The 18,607-nt window shown below is 42.1% G+C and overlaps 2 protein-coding genes across 4 annotated transcripts in view; both read right to left on the reverse strand.

The window, feature by feature from the left end:
• Positions 1–1,178: 1,178 nt before the first annotated feature.
• Positions 1,179–11,278, reverse strand: fktn (fukutin). The gene is made up of 10 exons (XM_060863353.1): positions 11,134–11,278; positions 10,641–10,837; positions 9,473–9,529; positions 8,927–9,127; positions 4,342–4,619; positions 4,113–4,245; positions 3,832–3,961; positions 2,966–3,099; positions 1,834–1,958; positions 1,179–1,708 (listed from the first exon to the last, which is right to left on the reverse strand). The coding sequence occupies exons 2-10, from the start codon at positions 10,740–10,742 to the stop codon at positions 1,495–1,497; spliced, it is 1,374 nt and encodes a 457-aa protein (XP_060719336.1). The 5' UTR covers positions 10,743–10,837; positions 11,134–11,278; the 3' UTR covers positions 1,179–1,494.
• A 1,489-nt stretch (positions 11,279–12,767) lies between these two features.
• fsd1l (fibronectin type III and SPRY domain containing 1-like) overlaps positions 12,768–18,607 on the reverse strand; it is a 23,600-nt gene continuing 17,760 nt past the window's right edge. For all 3 annotated transcript variants that reach the window (XM_060863158.1, XM_060863157.1, XM_060863159.1), the window contains 4 exons: positions 16,898–16,995; positions 16,259–16,510; positions 15,613–15,701; positions 12,768–13,811 (listed from right to left, as the gene is read on the reverse strand). In XM_060863158.1, coding sequence (XP_060719141.1) covers positions 13,689–13,811; positions 15,613–15,701; positions 16,259–16,510; positions 16,898–16,995 — 562 coding nt within the window. In that variant the 3' untranslated portion in view covers positions 12,768–13,688. The remainder of the gene's footprint in view (positions 13,812–15,612; positions 15,702–16,258; positions 16,511–16,897; positions 16,996–18,607) is intronic.

Below are 18,607 nucleotides of genomic sequence, written 5' to 3' on the forward strand. Positions count from 1 at the left end.
TTCACGGCCTAAAGTAATATGTTCTTCTCTCCAGAAGTCTTAAAAACAATGTACACTTTATGTCTATTACTTAACTATACTTTTAAAGACAATTTGTCATGTGAATTAAATTTCAACATTTATAAAATAAAAAGAACGCACATATTAATACCCTTTCCTTTCTCAGGCCAATGCCGTCATGCATGCTTTAGTTTGCTGTGCATTCCCCTTGCACATGATATTCAGATTAACAAGGTTAATATAACCTGCTTACCCGTCACCATTTGCTGAAAACATGCGAGCACTTAAAACCATTGCGTCGTCCGTCACAGCGAGATTAAAACTCAGCGTCCCTGAACAGAGCGCTTTATGTTACTAACGTTAATTGTTTCGACCAGTTGTAAACTGTTCTTTAAATGATCAAGAACATTTAAAAAGAATACTTTTCCAGGACAACAAGATTTTTTTCCAGGACAATTTATGTTTTCTCTCATTTTCCATGTGTTTTCCAGGACTGGAACATTGGTCAATAATTTTCCAGGATTTCCAGGTTTTCCAGGACGCGTGGGAACCCTGCTCTTCTAAAGATGATGCACAAGAAAGCCTGCAAACAGTTTTCTGAAGACAAGCAGACTATGGACATGGATTACTGATGTCTCTGAGTTTCTGAAGAGACTCCAGACTGAGCTATTGAGGGAGTTATGAAGGAACCTGTCCAAGCAAATCTGCTGAAAACATTACGTCTGTGACTTTCTAAAATTTAACGGAGCTTTAATAACAAACCATCTACCTTCCTATAACAGAACGTAATTATATGTAATTATATTTACTGCATTTTGGCACATGCTCTTATCTAGAGCGTCTCATTTACAGCAACTGCAATTGAGAGTTAAGGGCATTGCTCAGGAGCCCAGAAGTAGCAGCTTGGTGGCAATGGGATTTAAGCTCACAACCTTCCAATCGTTAGCCCAACATCTTAACCACTGATCTACCACATCCCATATTAATTCTTAAGTTCTGAAACGACCATCATGACCAGAAAACTGAGGATGGATACCAGATGAAGATCAGACATCACATCCCAAGCTTCAGCCTCGAGCTAAAAAATAATCTGTCCCAAATAAAATGTGTGATGAGAAGTAATGTCAATCCTGCATCCATCCCAGACGAGGGAATGAAAAAGGATGTGTCAGTTTCGGTTCAGGTGCAGTAGTTTTATTTAAGAGCAAAATCACAATTTTATCATTTCAGACTGGAAGTTGGAGCAATACAACCATCATGGCATCTGCCTACAACTTCACATTTCACATAAAAACCAAAGCACCTGCATTAAGGTTTAAATTATTCGGTTATTATTTAATAATATGAGTTTTTCAAAACAGTGTGGAAACAATACAGTGTTTTCTTATCTGGTTATGTCCTGGTAAAGCCATGGAGTATGGAGGGGTTTTTTTTTGGATACTGCTGGGGCATTTCTACACTACACACTACAGATGAATAGACTTCCCAGCCGCCTCAGTTAACCAGGATGACATCGTCCCACTCCTTGATGGGCCACACGCCGTTCTCCTGAACGTTTGGAGGTGAGCTCTTCCAATCCCAGGTCTTGACTGGAACGTTCCAATCCGGCCCGTAGTTTGCAGTAACGTAGTCCAAAGTCTCGCAGGGCACTCGGACCTTCAGCTCCAGCAGCTCCGTCCAGCACAGGCCGAACCGAGGGAACACGTACCTGAGACGGAAACGGAGACATACCGGATTATGTGGATTTGGAGAGAACATCTATAATAATAACAACATACCAATCTGAGCATGGTCTGTTACATCCATCTCCTAAAACCTGTACAACGGTTTTACTTGAATTTCTTTCCGCTCTTCGCCTGTGTGCCTCCGTTCCAAACGATGTCGCCGTCCTCGTAGAAAAAAAAGATGTCCAGTTTTACATCCAGGCCTTGAAAAGAGAGCTCAAGGCTGTCTTCTATCTGCACGTGAGACAGAACAATGAAGTATCAGTCTGAACCGAGGGCAGTTAGAAGATGACGTTCAAATTATAGCGTATCGTACAGACGACTATATCAGAGCACCGACGAACTCTCGATTCCGATTGGTGGACGAATTACTGCTATCCGTATACAAGTTCAACACATAAGCAATAAAGTTTTTTAGAAGATTGTACAAGGAATAGGATGTTAGATGAAAGGTGAAGCTTCCAAGTACTACATAAAGAAACTAATAGAGGTGTTAGGATATTCTGATATAATAGTAGCTTCATTGTAACAAAGAGCTTTGGTAAACTCCACACTGGTTGAGCTCCACAATTTATCCCGAGTCAGATATTTCCCCATCTGTACAGACTTCATTGTTTTCGTTAAGCTTAAATTTTCATTGAATTACTCGGGATTGTTAAAGGTGCGGTGCACGTTGTTTGAGAAATGCTTCAGAAAACCGAGTCGGGCCGACTAACAAAACAAACGTGTAGCCAATGAGCAGAAAGGGGCGTGTCTTGTCAATATGCGTCGGAAAGAGTGTTCAGTGCGCATGTGTGACATTAGCAGAAAGCGATTAAAACATTGACATGGAGGATAAAAACGAAAAGCGAAGAAAGTCTTACGATAAGGCAATAAGTAGAACCCGTGTTAATATAGGATCAGCCTTCCAGTGCTGAAGAGAACTGAACGTCTTCCGCGTAAAACGGAGCTAAACCTTTCACGGTACAACACACAGTACTACAAAAACACATTTGTATTACCATAGTATTACTCATTGTGTTCATTTACTGATAAAAATACCCCCTCGGCCAGCCGCCCCAGCAGGTTCCGCCATAATAGTTGCCTGGGTTACGTATGTATGTGTGGGGCGGAGCTATCAAAACAGGGGTGACACCCATTTGGGTTAGGGGCGTGTTTGTTTTGGTGATTTCAAATGTCAACATTGGCTTTCAAACATCGTGCACCGCACCTTTAAGTGACGGACGTTTTCGATGCTGTACCTTTCCAAACTTATGTTTGAGGGACAGTCCAGCCTTCTGAAATGCCTGTGTGATGTCATGCCTGTAATCTTTGATCCAGATGCCCAGGTCTACATCTCTACTGTAGGGAATGATGTTACACTGCCGAAACCAACCTACGACACGAAGAGGATAAATATACAGTAGAAATAAATATTACACCTGCTGCAGTGTTAAATCGGATTGGTCCGAAGGCATCGATACTGAAACTGTCCTCACAAGAAGGTATATACAGTACAAAGTTGTAATAATAATAAATGCTGTTATTGGAAAATAATCATCTTTGAGGTGATAACGTTATTGTTCAGGATACACACTGATTATATGCCAATAATAATCCCTCAATGGGTTTCATTTCTTATGCATCAGAGCTCCAAACTTCAGGTAAGCAAGATAAAGGCAATCATCTAGTACCAGGAATATTACTGTCTAATATCAAAGAGAAAGATTCTACCGCTTATCCGAACTACCTCGGGTCACGGGGAGCCTGTGCCTATCTCAGGCGTCATCGGGCATCAAGGCAGGATACACTCTGGATGGAGTGCCAACCCATCGCAGGGCACACACACACTCTCATTCACTCACGCAATCACACACTACGGACAATTTTCCAGAGATGCCAATCAACCTACCATGCATGTCTTTGGACCGGGGGAGGAAACCGGAGTACCCGGAGGAAACCCCCGAGGCACGGGGAGAACATGCAAACTCCACACACACAAGGTGGAGGCGGGAATCGAACCTCCAACCCTGGAGGTGTGAGGCGAACGTGCTAACCACTAAGCCACCGTGACCCCCCAGAGAAAGATCTTATTTAAGCTTAATAATCAGATTTAACGACTACTCACCGAGACATGTACCACTGCTCAGCCAGAACGGAACCTCGAGCCCACCAAGAACCCGAGAGGCGAGGTGAAGCAGACTCTTTGCCTTCATCCTGAAGTCCATGGCGTCCGGTGACGTGTCGTCTGGATACAACTAAACGGACAAGATTCTCACTTGTACCTCAGTAAGTACAAGATTATATACAGTGGTAGGGTTCGAGAAGCGTTGTTATTCGTTTCAGCTTTACTACACGGTTAAAATTCTATTTCTTTTACAAGATTATAGACATTTTACCAACACTAACCTGGTAAAAGGCGGCTGCCTCTCGATATCTGCACTCCAGGAAGCGGCTGTTGGAATGTTCGCCCTGGAAGTGAGAGAAGTTTTTTGGGATCCGGACATCAAGCCCATCCAGAGTGGTCAGAATAAGTTCTGGCCTGAAAAAGGTAAACACAAGTAAACTTGTGTATCAAATTGCAGAATTAAGCAGAATTTTTGATCCAGGATTCCAGTCTGTGTCAAACCTCGTGTACCTGCTGTAAGCTCCAGCGTACCGGCCGAACTCCAGGTTCCTGAACGGAGCGAATTTGCGGTCCACGCTGCCTCGGATCCTGAGCGGGCCGTGCCACAGGTAGTTGCCGCTTCGCTCGTACAGCACGACTACGTGCACCACGCGGCCGTTAAAGCGGAACAGCAGGTGAAGAGGGATGTCGCGTCCTGACAGGTCGTCCATGCTGATCAGCCTGGGGTCTTTTCCCTTGATCTCCAGCACTTCCATACCGCGTTCCTCTGCAGCCTCCAGCAGGGCAGCCTTAGTGAGCGAGACATGAGGGGAGACTCAGCACACATATGCTCTTCTAGTTAAGGGAAATACTACAGAGGACATGTTTTTCACTTTGCTTTCTTCCTTGTCTGTTTTGCTGGATGTTTATTCACTAAATGAAGCAAATGTCACTCAGATATTTTTAGTATTGTCTTGACTTAATATTCAAGTTGAAAAATTTTTCATTTTTATTCTTATTTTCTTTTGTTTGTCGATTTTCACACGTGTGTGTGTGTCAGAAGGTGCGTGTGTGTGTCAGAAGGGGTGTGTGTGTGTCGGAAGGGGTGTGTGTGTGTTTCAGAAGATGCGTGTGTGTCAGAAGATGCGTGTGTGTCAGAAGATGCGTGTGTGTGTGTCAGTGTCAGAAGAGGTGTGTGTGTGTTTGTGTGTCAGTGTCAGAAGAGGTGTGTGTGTGTGTTTGTGTGTCAGTTTCAGAAGAGGTGTGTGTGTGTTTGTGTGTCAGTTTCAGAAGAGGTGTGTGTGTGTTTGTGTGTCAGTTTCAGAAGAGGTGTGTGTGTGTTTGTGTGTCAGTGTCAGAAGAGGTGTGTGTGTGTGTCAGAAGAGGTGTGTGTGTGTGTGTGTGTGTGTCAGTGTCAGAAGAGGTGTGTGTGTGTCAGTTTCAGAAGAGGTGTGTGTGTGTTTGTGTGTCAGTGTCAGAAGAGGTGTGTGTGTGTCAGTGTCAGAAGAGGTGTGTGTGTGTGTGTCAGTGTCAGAAGAGGTGTGTGTGTGTGTGTCAGTGTCAGAAGAGGTGTGTGTGTGTTTGTGTGTCAGTGTCAGAAGAGGTGTGTGTGTGTTTGTGTGTCAGTGTCAGAAGAGGTGTGTGTGTGTTTGTGTGTCAGTGTCAGAAGAGGTGTGTGTGTGTTTGTGTGTCAGTGTCAGAAGAGGTGTGTGTGTGTGTCAGTGTCAGAAGAGGTGTGTGTGTGTGTCAGTGTCAGAAGAGGTGTGTGTGTGTTTGTGTGTCAGTGTCAGAAGAGGTGTGTGTGTGTGTCAGTGTCAGAAGAGGTGTGTGTGTGTGTCAGTGTCAGAAGAGGTGTGTGTGTGTTTGTGTGTCAGTGTCAGAAGAGGTGTGTGTGTGTTTGTGTGTCAGTGTCAGAAGAGGTGTGTGTGTGTTTGTGTGTCAGTGTCAGAAGAGGTGTGTGTGTGTTTGTGTGTCAGTGTCAGAAGAGGTGTGTGTGTGTTTGTGTGTCAGTGTCAGAAGAGGTGTGTGTGTGTTTGTGTGTCAGTGTCAGAAGAGGTGTGTGTGTGTCAGTGTCAGTGTGTGTCAGTGTCAGAAGAGGTGTGTGTGTGTCAGTGTCAGAAGATGTGTGTGTGTGTCAGTGTCAGAAGAGGTGTGTTTGTGTGTCAGTTTCAGAAGAGGTGTGTGTGTGTGTGTGTGTGTCAGTGTCAGAAGAGGTGTGTGTGTGTTTGTGTGTCAGTGTCAGAAGAGGTGTGTGTGTGTCAGTGTCAGAAGAGGTGTGTGTTTGTGTGTCAGTTTCAGAAGAGGTGTGTGTGGTGTTTGTGTGCAGTGTCAGAAGAGGGGTGTGTGTGTAGTCGTGGTCAGGAAGAGGTGTGTGTGTGTGTTCAGTGTCAGTAGAAGAGGTGTGTTTGTGTGTCAGTTTCAGAAAGTTGTGTGGGTGTGTTGTGTTGTCAGTGTCAGATGGGTGTGTGTGTGTTTGTGTGTCAGTGTCAGAAGAGGTGTTATAGTGTTTGTGGTCTTGTCAGAAGAGGTGTTGTGTGTGTATGTCTGTGTCAGAAGAGGTGTGTGTGTGTTTGTGTGTCAGTGTCAGAGAGGTTGTGTGTGTCAGTGTCAGAAGAGGTGCTTGTGTTTAGGGTGTCAGTGACAGAAGAGGGCGTGTGTGTGTCAGTGTCTGTAAGAGGTGTGTTTGTGTGTCAGCTTTCAGAAGAGGTGTGTGTGTGTGTCAGTTCAGAAGAGGTAATGTGTTGTGTGGTCAAGTGTCAGAAGAGGTGTGTGTGTGTCAGTGTCAGAAGAGGTGTGTGTGTGTGTCAGTGTCAGAAGAGGTGTAGTATGTGCTGTCAGTTTCAGAACGAGGGGTGTGTGTGTGTCAGTGTCAGAAGAGGTGTGTGTGTGTTTGTGTGTCAGTGTCAGAAGAGGTGTGTGTGTGTGTCAGTGTCAGAAGAGGTGTGTGTGTGTTTGTGTGTCAGTGTCAGAAGAGGTGTGTGTGTGTTTGTGTGTCAGTGTCAGAAGAGGTGTGTGTGTGTGTGTCAGTGTCAGAAGAGGTGTGTGTGTGTTTGTGTGTCAGTGTCAGAAGAGGTGTGTGTGTGTGTCAGTGTCAGAAGAGGTGTGTGTTTGTGTGTCAGTGTCAGAAGAGGTGTGTGTGTGTGTGTCAGTGTCAGAAGAGGTGTGTGTTTGTGTGTCAGTGTCAGAAGAGGTGTGTGTGTGTCAGTGTCAGAAGAGGTGTGTGTGTGTGTCAGTGTCAGAAGAGGTGTGTGTGTGTCAGTGTCAGAAGAGGTGTGTGTGTGTGTCAGTGTCAGAAGAGGTGTGTGTGTGTGTCAGTGTCAGAAGAGGTGTGTGTGTGTCAGTGTCAGAAGAGGTGTGTGTGTGTCAGTGTCAGAAGAGGTGTGTGTGTGTGTCAGTGTCAGAAGAGGTGTGTGTTTGTGTGTCAGTTTCAGAAGAGGTGTGTGTGTGTTTGTGTGTCAGTGTCAGAAGAGGTGTGTGTGTGTGTCAGTGTCAGAAGAGGTGTGTGTGTGTTTGTGTGTCAGTGTCAGAAGAGGTGTGTGTGTGTCAGTGTCAGAAGAGGTGTGTGTTTGTGTGTCAGTGTCAGAAGAGGTGTGTGTGTGTCAGTGTCAGAAGATGTGTGTGTGTGTCAGTGTCAGAAGAGGTGTGTGTGTGTGTCAGTGTCAGAAGAGGTGTGTGTGTGTTTGTGTGTCAGTGTCAGAAGAGGTGTGTGTGTGTTTGTGTGTCAGTGTCAGAAGAGGTGTGTGTGTTTGTGTGTCAGTGTCAGAAGAGGTGTGTGTGTGTTTGTGTGTCAGTGTCAGAAGAGGTGTGTGTGTGTGTTTGTGTGTCAGTGTCAGAAGAGGTGTGTGTGTGTTTGTGTGTCAGTGTCAGAAGAGGTGTGTGTGTGTGTGTGTCAGTGTCAGAAGAGGTGTGTGTGTGTGTCAGTGTCAGAAGAGGTGTGTGTGTGTGTCAGTGTCAGAAGAGGTGTGTGTGTTTGTGTGTCAGTGTCAGAAGAGGTGTGTGTGTGTTTGTGTGTCAGTGTCAGAAGAGGTGTGTGTGTGTCAGTGTCAGAAGAGGTGTGTGTGTGTCAGTGTCAGAAGAGGTGTGTGTGTGTCAGTGTCAGAAGAGGTGTGTGTGTGTTTGTGTGTCAGTGTCAGAAGAGGTGTGTGTGTGTTTGTGTGTCAGTGTCAGAAGAGGTGTGTGTGTGTTTGTGTGTCAGTGTCAGAAGAGGTGTGTGTGTGTTTGTGTGTCAGTGTCAGAAGAGGTGTGTGTGTGTTTGTGTGTCAGTGTCAGAAGATGTGTGTGTGTGTTTGTGTGTCAGTGTCAGAAGATGTGTGTGTTTGTGTGTCAGTGTCAGAAGAGGTGTGTGTGTGTTTGTGTGTCAGTGTCAGAAGAGGTGTGTGTGTGTTTGTGTGTCAGTGTCAGAAGAGGTGTGTGTGTGTTTGTGTGTCAGTGTCAGAAGAGGTGTGTGTGTGTTTGTGTGTCAGTGTCAGAAGAGGTGTGTGTGTGTTTGTGTGTCAGTGTCAGAAGAGGTGTGTGTGTGTTTGTGTGTCAGTGTCAGAAGAGGTGTGTGTTTGTGTGTCAGTGTCAGAAGAGGTGTGTGTTTGTGTGTCAGTGTCAGAAGAGGTGTGTGTGTGTTTGTGTGTCAGTGTCAGAAGAGGTGTGTGTTTGTGTGTCAGTGTCAGAAGATGTGTGTGTGTGTTTGTGTGTCAGTGTCAGAAGATGTGTGTGTGTGTTTGTGTGTCAGTGTCAGAAGAGGTGTGTGTGTTTGTGTGTCAGTGTCAGAAGAGGTGTGTGTGTTTGTGTGTCAGTGTCAGAAGAGGTGTGTGTTTGTGTGTCAGTGTCAGAAGAGTGTCACATATTAAATTGTATACATCCTTTCATAAGAGAGTAAAGTGTATAAAGTCAGATTATTATAAGAAAAAAAAGAATCAACACTCGGCCAATCAGAATGAAGGATTCAGTAGCACTGTGTGTACATTATTTGCTAAGCAGGTCTGCCATCTGTCTCCACATTCTACTAGTGTCGTAGAGAGACACAGCGTCATGGTCAAGAAACGGAACACAACAACACTTCTGTGTTTAAAAGACGGTTTTCAGATGCGCTTCGGCGATTCGTTCATCCGAAGGAAATCCTTACGTCATACTTCCAGAGGTTTCCGAACAGGCCGAAGGTGACAAAGTCCCTGTGTGTGCACAGAAAGGTGCAGTGAGGCTCCTTCATCTGGCTGTCCTTGAGCAGAACGGCATCCTGGGAAAGCAGGCTCAGAGACGTCGTGTCCACCAGAAACACGGGCAGGTTGAACTTACGGACCAGAGCCAGGAACTTTTTCACTAAATGCTGTGATCAGGACAAGAGTTTAACAGAGAGCAAATGCACAGGTGTAAACAACGGGAAACATTTAATCATGGCACACTGGTGTAAATCTTCATTTTATATTTTGTAATTATTTTGTTTAATTATATTTGATAATTGAATGTTTTTTAAAGCCTGTTAAAACCTCTAATAAATTGAATACAAAGCTTACAATCTGTAAAAAAAAATAAATAAAAACAATTCTACGAGTTAAAAATCTCAGCTTTACTTTCAAAAAAGTTTTCATTTGAAAAGAAAAAGTGACATTTTGCCAAACTCTAAAATAACAATTTTTATTCTCTTATATTTTATTCTAATATTTTTACTCACCCATTGTGCTTCCTTCCCTGTTGGGTAACCTTTACCACTCGGGACTTGTAGTCCATGCTATGGAAAGAGGAGTTTATTTAAAAATCATAGCTTAGTGTTGTTACATAAAATCAACAAAAATAAAACTAAAACTAAATAAAACTAAACTTTACTAATGAGAGTATTATTAATAGTATAATAATCTGATCCCTGCATCATTGTGGTTGTAGAAACTCTTTTGTCCACTGCTGTTATTTTGGTCTTTCTTTCTCTTTAAAGTCTTTGACATCGTCACTGAGCCTGGACACTGTTTCCTGTCTTCATTACTGTTTTTTTAACCCATTGATTTTGACAATTTGTTTCATTTAGACCCCACTGATTACCCTGTGAGTGAGTGTTTAACCTCATGTACATGTGTGTGTGTCAAAAGGTGCGTGTGTGTGTCAGCGTCAGAAGAGGTGTGTGTGTGTGTCAGCGTCAGAAGAGGTGTGTGTGTGTATCAGAAGGTGCGTGTGTGTGTGTCAGAAGGTGCATATGTGTGTTAGAAGGTGTGTGTGTGTTTGTGTCAGTGTCGGAAGGTGCGTGTGTGTGTCAGTGTCAGAAGAGGTGTGCGTGTGTCAGAAGAGTTGTGTGTGTGTCAGACTCAGAAGGTGCGTATATATGTGTGTGTGTGTCAGAAGGTGCGTGTGTGTGTCAGAAGATGTGTGTGCATGTGTTTGTGTCAGAAGTGGTGTGTGTGTGTCAGTGTCAGAAGAGGTGTGTGTGTGTCAGTGTCAGAAGAGGTGTGTGTGTCAGCGTCAGAAGAGGTGTGTGTGTGTATCAGAAGGTGCGTGTGTGTCAGAAGGTCCATGTGTGTGTTAGAAGGTGCGTGTGTGTGTGTTTGTGTCAGTGTCAGAAGGTGCGTGTGTGTGTCAGTGTCAGAAGAGGTGTGCGTGTGTCAGAAGGTGTGTATATATGTGTGTGTCAGAAGGTGCGTGTGTGTGTCAGAAGATGTGTGTGTGCATGTGTTTGTGTCAGAAGTGGTGTGTGTGTCAGTGTCAGAAGAGGTGTGTGTGTGTGTTTGTCAGTGTCAGAAGAGGTGTGTGTATGTCAGAAGGTGTGTGTGTGTGTCAGAATATGCGTGTTCCATTGATCTTTTCTGCTATTAGTGGATGGTGGTGTTTCAGAGTGTTGTGTTGTGTTTGCTCACCTTATTAGAGTGCTGTCTGTAGTAATAGAGCTGAAACAGGAGAAATATGGAGCTGGCTGTGATGAGCAGCAGCAGCACTAAGGACTTGTTCACTCTGGCCATGAGTGAGTCTGGCTGTATATGATCCTGACAGGCTGTGCCATAAGGCTGACTCCTTCACCATGCTGAGACACACGGGCTGATGGCTGCATGGGGCTCTGAAATCACAACACACACACACACACACACACACACACACTTATAATAAACATTTATAGTAAATAAAAGTGTTTGGCTTCCAACAGATCAGCTGTATTGAGTGTTGGATGTTATCGACTCTCTAAATGAACTAAATGTCATGCATTTCACAGCCATCATAACATATTTATATTATATATTATCTAAGCGCGTGCACGTTCATGCGTAACACTATTAGCATTAGCTAGCTAGCACAACACAACACCTAACACTTAAAATAAACAACATTAACTAGTGGAAATATTTTAATACTTACTCATCGGAAGAGTGTGTAATATTAGGCAATATTTCTCTCGGTTAGTTAAATCCCATTCTATATAAATCTCAGGCTTTTTATACATGAATTTAATTCTGCAGATTCCTGTTATTCCCAGAACACATCCGGACGGCAGCCGCGTAGGACAAATGCTCTGAAACGCGTTTTAAAAAAAACCAATCAATATCGATAGATCCATCCACATGCGTATTAAAAGTGTCATAAAAATGACATGGCGCTTACACAACTATTATAATACATACAGAAAACTTATTTTGCATGACAACAGACACTATTTTGTATTGTTCGACTACCAAAATAGCGTTATTACTGTGATATAGTAACATAATAATACATAATACGAATATACAAATATATACAAATATATATATATGACGAATAAAATTGTATTATATTATATTATATGTTATATTTGTATTATTTATATAATACAATGTATATTTTTTCATATATACATATATATATATATATATATATATATATATATATATATATATATATATATATATATATATATATATATATATATATATGTGTGTGTGTGTGTGTGTGTTTGTGTGTGTGTGTGATACAAATATAACACCATTTTATTCGTCATATAAAATGCAATGGCTATTTGAGTTGCTTTTTTATTTGTATTTTTTTTCTTGCCACAAGACGGAGCCAAAGCCAATAATTGCCCCATCTAACCTTCTCTATACACCATATACCCAAATATATTTACAATATCTTGTACCTAAACCTGTAGATAATACTATATTGAATAGAATAGAATATGAAACTGGAACAGCATAAAACACCTATTTTTTGTTATACAAGCCTCTCCTTTTGCTCGATTCCGATTGGTCTGTGACGTGATCCCATAAAACGGCTCACTCCAAATCTCTCTGTAGGAATCAAACTCATAAATAAACCATAAACTTATAACTATAACTATATAAAATAGGAAACTGGAACTAATAAATAATTAAAATTTGATAATATATTTATGTCTCTCTTCATGCTCGATTCTGATTGGTCCGTGACGTGATCCCATAAAACGGATCATTCAAAATATCTCTGTAGGAATCAAACTCATAAAGTAAACCATAAACTAAACCATAAACTTTTATGAATTATAAAAAAAAAAAAAGAAACATTTTAATGTCTTACTCGGTGATGGAATACGATCGACAGTCGTTTAAAAATGTTACGACTGTTTTTACAACTGGAGCAAACCATGTGTTTGAACCATGAACCTTGTTTTGTTGATGCTATAACAAGTTTGAGCCTCTTAGGTCCACGGATGGGAAATTGTAAAGCTACAGCATACAAAGATCCTATCCTAAAGACAGTTATGTGCTTCCAACCTTTAAACATACTTTAAGTCATACAAAACATATAGATTTTTGTTAAACATAATTAAACAACGTTCCTCTCTGATGCGGACAATCCGGCGTAAAATATTAAACGATGAATATATTAATATTATTTAGGTGGTTTATTAGGTCAGTTAAATGATTAAACCGTGTAGTACCGCGGCCTTTTATGAATTGTCCCTAAAAAATGTTGGACACGATAACAAAGAAAGAATTAAGAAAGCCAGCGAGTTTTACATGACTACATGAAGACAATTTTAGAAAATCAATAATTTACTGAATGTACAGAAATGACAGTTGTTGATGAGCACATGAGTAAATAATCAGATCAAAAAAAAACAAAAAACAAACAAACATGATACCATGGAAAGAACTCAAAACATTTTTCAACACTGCAACACTTATAAAAGCCGTCTGAAGCCTACGTCTAAAAGATGTGTTTTTGGTGAACAGTATTTACTCGGACCATTAACAGGAACCTAAATAGGAAGAAAGCAGCATTATATGGTTTACATCGTGCAAGCACTGTTCCATAGTCGTATTCAACTCCGTAACGTACTGTAGTAAAAACAACAACAACAAAAAAAAATCCCTACAGGATTCGTAGTTCAAACAGTTCAAGGATTTGACAGTTTTAAGGAAAAATGTCTTTGTGCAGCCACGAGGTAATCGTCACCCGCACTCACAGGCTGTATTCGCACATATACATACAGACGCTAAACTAAACAAATGTACACAAGTCATTAAAAGTAATATAACAAAACAAAGCATAATGAATCTGTCATTCCGGAGTGAAGTTGTGTCAAAAATAAATCATTTTAAAAGCAAGAAAGGAAAAAAAATTTTTAATTTAGTAATGGAGAAAAGTGCACTCCGCTAATCCCTGATAAAGCTGCTAGAATTTCTTATTCAACAAGAAAAAGAAAGACAGAAAATGAGGCAACTCTCCTTATCTAGGAGAAGTCTAGGCTTGCCAGTGACAGATTTCTTTTCCCATGATGCTTTACAGTATTCCAGCGCTGGATGATGTATTCCCTAGGAATACCAAGGAAGGAAGTCCAAGGTCATGAGTTGTCCATACAAGTTACTCTTTGCTGCTGATTAGAGATGGATTAAAGAGAAAGCTAGTCCTAGTTCGGCTCGAATCGTCAGTGAATCCATAGTTTTTTGCTCGGACTACTGTGCCATGCTGTTCAGACTGCTGTTTGATCCCGTCAGCCCGTTTTCAGCTTTCTGGAGGCTTCTTACTGCACTGGGAACCTGTAACCCAGTGGAGAGGCTCAGGCCACCGCACCACACCTGCAAAACAAGGAAGATGTCTGAGGCAAAGGTAAATATAGAGGAGGAGTCATAGCATCTGCTCCTGTCAGTCTCAGTGAAGGGGGTGTGGCCTCTGTGTCTATCATTCATACTGAAAAAAGGCGTGGTTTCTTTGTCTGTCAGGACTACTGAAAAGGCGTGGTCTTTGTGTCTGTCAGGACTACTGAAGGAGGTGTGGCCTCTGTTATTGTAAGTCTTGGTGAAGGGGTGTGGCCTCTTTGTCTATCATTCATACTGAAAAAGGCGTGGTCTCTGTGTCTGTCAGGACTACTGAAGGAGGTGTGGCCTCTGTTACTGTAAGTCTTGGTGAAGGGGGTGTGGCCTCTTTGTCTATCATTCATACTGAAAAAGGCGTGGTCTTTGTGTCTGTCAGGACTACTGAAGGAGGTGTGGCCTCTGTTACTGTAAGTCTTGGTGAAGGGGGTGTGGCCTCTTTGTCTATCATTCATACTGAAAAAGGCGTGGTCTTTGTGTCTGTCAGGACTACTGAAGGAGGTGTGGCCTCTGTTACTGTAAGTCTTGGTGAAGGGGGTGTGGTCTCTTTGTCTATCATTCATACTGAAAAAGGCGTGGTCTTTGTGTCTGTCAGGACTACTGAAGGAGGTGTGGCCTCTGTTACTGTAAGTCTTGGTGAAGGGGGTGTGGCCTCTTTGTCTATCATTCATACTGAAAAAGGCGTGGTCTTTGTGTCTGTCAGGACTACTGAAGGAGGTGTGGCCTCTGTTACTGTAAGTCTTGGTGAAGGGGGTGTGGTCTCTTTGTCTGTCAGGACTACCGAAAAAGGCGTGGTCTCTGTGTCTGTCAGGACTACTGAAGGAGGTGTGGCCTCTGTTACTGTAAGTCTTGGTGAAGGGGGTGTGGCCTCTTTGTCTATCATTCATACTGAAAAAGGCGTGGTCTTTGTGTCTGTCAGGACTACTGAAGGAGGTGTGGCCTCTGTTACTGTAAGTCTTGGTGAAGGGGGTGTGGCCTCTTTGTCTATCATTCATACTGAAAAAGGCGTGGTCTTTGTGTCTGTCAGGACTACTGAAGGAGGTGTGGCCTCTGTTACTGTAAGTCTTGGTGAAGGGGGTGTGGCCTCTTTGTCTATCATTCATACTGAAGAAGGCGTGGTCTTTGTGTCTGTCAGGACTACTGAAGGAGGTGTGGCCTCTGTTACTGTAAGTCTCGGTGAAGGGGGAGTGGTCTCTGTGTCTATCATTCATACTGAAGAAGGCGTGGTCTCTGTGTTTGTCAGGACTACTGAAGGAGGTGTGGCCTCTGTTACTGTAAGTCTCGGTGAAGGGGGAGTGGTCTCTGTGTCTATCATTCATACTGAAGAAGGCGTGGTCTCTGTGTTTGTCAGGACTACTGAAGGAGGTGTGGCCTCTGTTACTCAGCAGTGTTAATTATTGTGCTGCACTTTCTATATCATTTCCATTTCTAATGTTTTTCTTTTCCCATTCTTCACTTTACCTTGCTCCACAATCCTAGAGGCTTAATTACTGTCCTGCTGTTTACATTTACACTATAGACAAAGGTCAGTGTAGAAGTGCGCCAGATTTAATTTTACATGGCTACATATAGCACATATAGCTCATACTTTCTCGACTGTAGCGTACTGACACGTATCTCCAGTTTCAGCAGCAAACCACAATTAGCCTCAGTTACATTACAGCAACTTGAGTGACATTACACACAAAGACATAAAATCTGTTGTCACTGTTGGGTGAAACTGCATTATGACTACAAGGGCAGGTGTCTGTAGATCATGTGATGGAATCTAGCAGCCAGCACTCACCATAAAGGCCGGTACAACAGGTTGAGTGAACTTGGTCTTGAACGAGTGAAACAGCTGTTTGCTTTCTGCGTTGTAAAAGGACAGCTGACCTGAAATTGAAAGGACACATAAGAGATATTGGTGGTTATTCTGCTGGAACAGGATATTATGAGAACAATCATCACTGTACACAGCAGGCAGGCTTGAAAAGAGCTTGGTAGTGTTCTTTTATTTACACACTACTTTAAGTCAGCGGAGCTGCCTGACATTTGATCTACAGGTGTCCAATAGCCCCAGTAACTGTATGTGAAATAAGAGATATAAACGCCTGTGGCTCCAGGACTTTATCCACAGAGAACTGGATGTATTTGATGTAGATGTTCATTCCAAATATCAAATGTTAACATTTCAACGCAGCATCGGATGTCTTTCTCATGTGGTGGACAATACTATGCTCATATAAATGTAGACACTCAGGGGTTTAAGCATTTGTTTTGTACCTAGCCTACTATTGCTGATATATTCATAGAAAAGTTCAAAGTTGCCCCAAGTGCTTGTTCAACCACTAAAACTACCATCTAACACTGCAAACTAACAGTGTCTTGACTCTTTTTATATCAGACAGAAGCGTGACACTCCGTCAGTGTCTGGACAGATTGATTTGTACCTCCGTCCATGTCACAGTAAACTCCTATCCTCTCCGGCACTGCCACATCCAGGCTCTTCGCCTTGTTGTTGTGTTTGGCAGCGAAGGAATTCTGGAGCCAGTTATTGACATGAACACACCAGGTGGTATTGGTTTTGCCCAGTTGATCGAACTTGCCCAGGTTCTTATAGGCTACACCGATGCTATAGGACTTGCAGTCTTTGAGGGCCTTCACCTCCCAGTAGTGTTGACCAGAGTCAATACTGGTTTCACCTGAGCATAAAGATACACAAAAGAGGGATGGAGAGAGAGAAAGAGTTATCGCTTTGATGCAATCGGAAAAAAATACGCCTGCAGCTTATTACCTTCTTTTCCAGCTATAACCCTAACTGTTACATACTGCAGACATTAGAGACTCTTTCCAAAAATGAAGGAAATCTACATTCATACACGTGTTAAATCCTTCATACCAGTCCCTGGTTATATTACACACAAATATAGACACGGTGCTTTAACATAAAACTGGGATTTGCCTTGTAGTCAGAGCTGATGTTATTGAATATTAAACACTTTCTGACCAATCACATGCTTAACGCTGATAAATGAGACGTCTGTATTAAAATGTAAACGAGTACAGCTCTATAGTTGTAGGTTCATTACCTAGTACTGTATAGGACTCTCCGGTAAACCGATCTCGGGCTCCTCTGGGAGCTGGCGAGCGAGCAGTCGACCCTCTTTTTGGGGACGGAGTTCCACTTCTGTAACCGTCAACAAAGCACAAACACAGTCAGTCCATCCAGGCAGCTTAGAGTACACACACACACACACGCACACACACACACACACACACACACAAGGACGAACACACATGCTGCTTCAAGACACACTCAAACAGCCACGGCAGAGAAGAAAGAACACAGAAGAAGCAAAAAAAAGATGTCGACGGCTCGATCAGAAAAAGGCCGCTGGTGTTAATAAGAGCACTTCTACATAAGAAGAGATGAGGAGATGCAGATGGAGCTTCAGGACAGGACGACGACGGCCGATTAGAAAAAACAAACAAACAAACAAAAAAAAACAACAACACTAAAATAAAGTAACATTCAAAGCCGGATCTAAATGTATGATCTGACCTTAAAGGAATACTCTAATACCTAATCCCTGTCCTACGTGTTTGTACTGACAAATGAATGGAAACTCTGTTTATTTGTAACTGATTAGATTAGATTAGATTAGATTCAACTTTATTGTCATTGTGCAAGGTACATGTACAGAGCCAATGAAATGCAGTATGCTCACTTATAACTAAAGCTTAAGGGCAGATGTGAAATTTATTCAACAAATACTGTACTTACAATTCAACGTTCTAGCATATAACGCTCATATAATGAGACAGGCATGAAGGAACACGTTAAAAAAATCTGTTCTTATGTAGACTGAGTATCAGTCATATAGTAAAAATGAACCCGGTTATGACGTGTTAATAAAATATTGTATTATAATGCACCAACAGACCCATGCAACTATCCTGGTAAGACATTAAGACACATTCATAGCGTTTGAGCACGCTAAAGATTTAGGACGACACGGATGCTTGTAAATGTTTCTCGGCGATAATTAACGACTGCCCTTAGACTTCTATTATACGTGCGTTTGGACTGAAAACATTTTGTTTTATTTTATTTTCTCAGAGGTAATATCAAATAAAACAGAGTACTCCTTTAAGAACATGTCCATGTGTATGTACATTTCTGCAATATTCATTAGCAGCTGATGGTGATGGAGTGAAATCTACTGGATTTTGATGGATTTACTGGATCATGTTATAAATTATGTGTGCAACCCTTTTTTTTTTTTGACTCCAGGACATGGTGGTTAATCGAGGTTGGAAACCCTGCCAGGAATTCTGGGCCTCTTTCTTTATGAAGAGACAGATGCTAGAGCTTGGTGGGCGTGTCTATGGGCGTGTCTATGGTCTTGGTCACATGACTCACAAGACAAAAGGCGGCTTTAAGATCAATGTGTAATAGTGTCATATGGAGCATATATATCATATGTCATATGGACACATATAGTGTCAGATCAGTTATAATTACTTAATTGATAATAATAGACTTGACTTTATTACTCAAATACTACTTATATTTCTGTCGTAATGCCTAACCGTCGCTATGGTGACGTAGTTTTCTTCTGTACGGAGATGTTCATGAACATTTATAGAAGGAGTCAGTGTGTCATCCTGTAGAAATTGTAACTATAAACAGATAAAATGTACAACGTGAAATTCTATAATTAAAAAAAAAAAACATAAATAATCCATTGCTGTAGAAGGAAAACACTTCTGTATGTCGGCTTTTGTTTGCTCATGTG

This window comes from Tachysurus vachellii, chromosome 26, assembly GCF_030014155.1.
Source record: "Tachysurus vachellii isolate PV-2020 chromosome 26, HZAU_Pvac_v1, whole genome shotgun sequence".
NCBI lineage: Eukaryota > Metazoa > Chordata > Actinopteri > Siluriformes > Bagridae > Tachysurus > Tachysurus vachellii.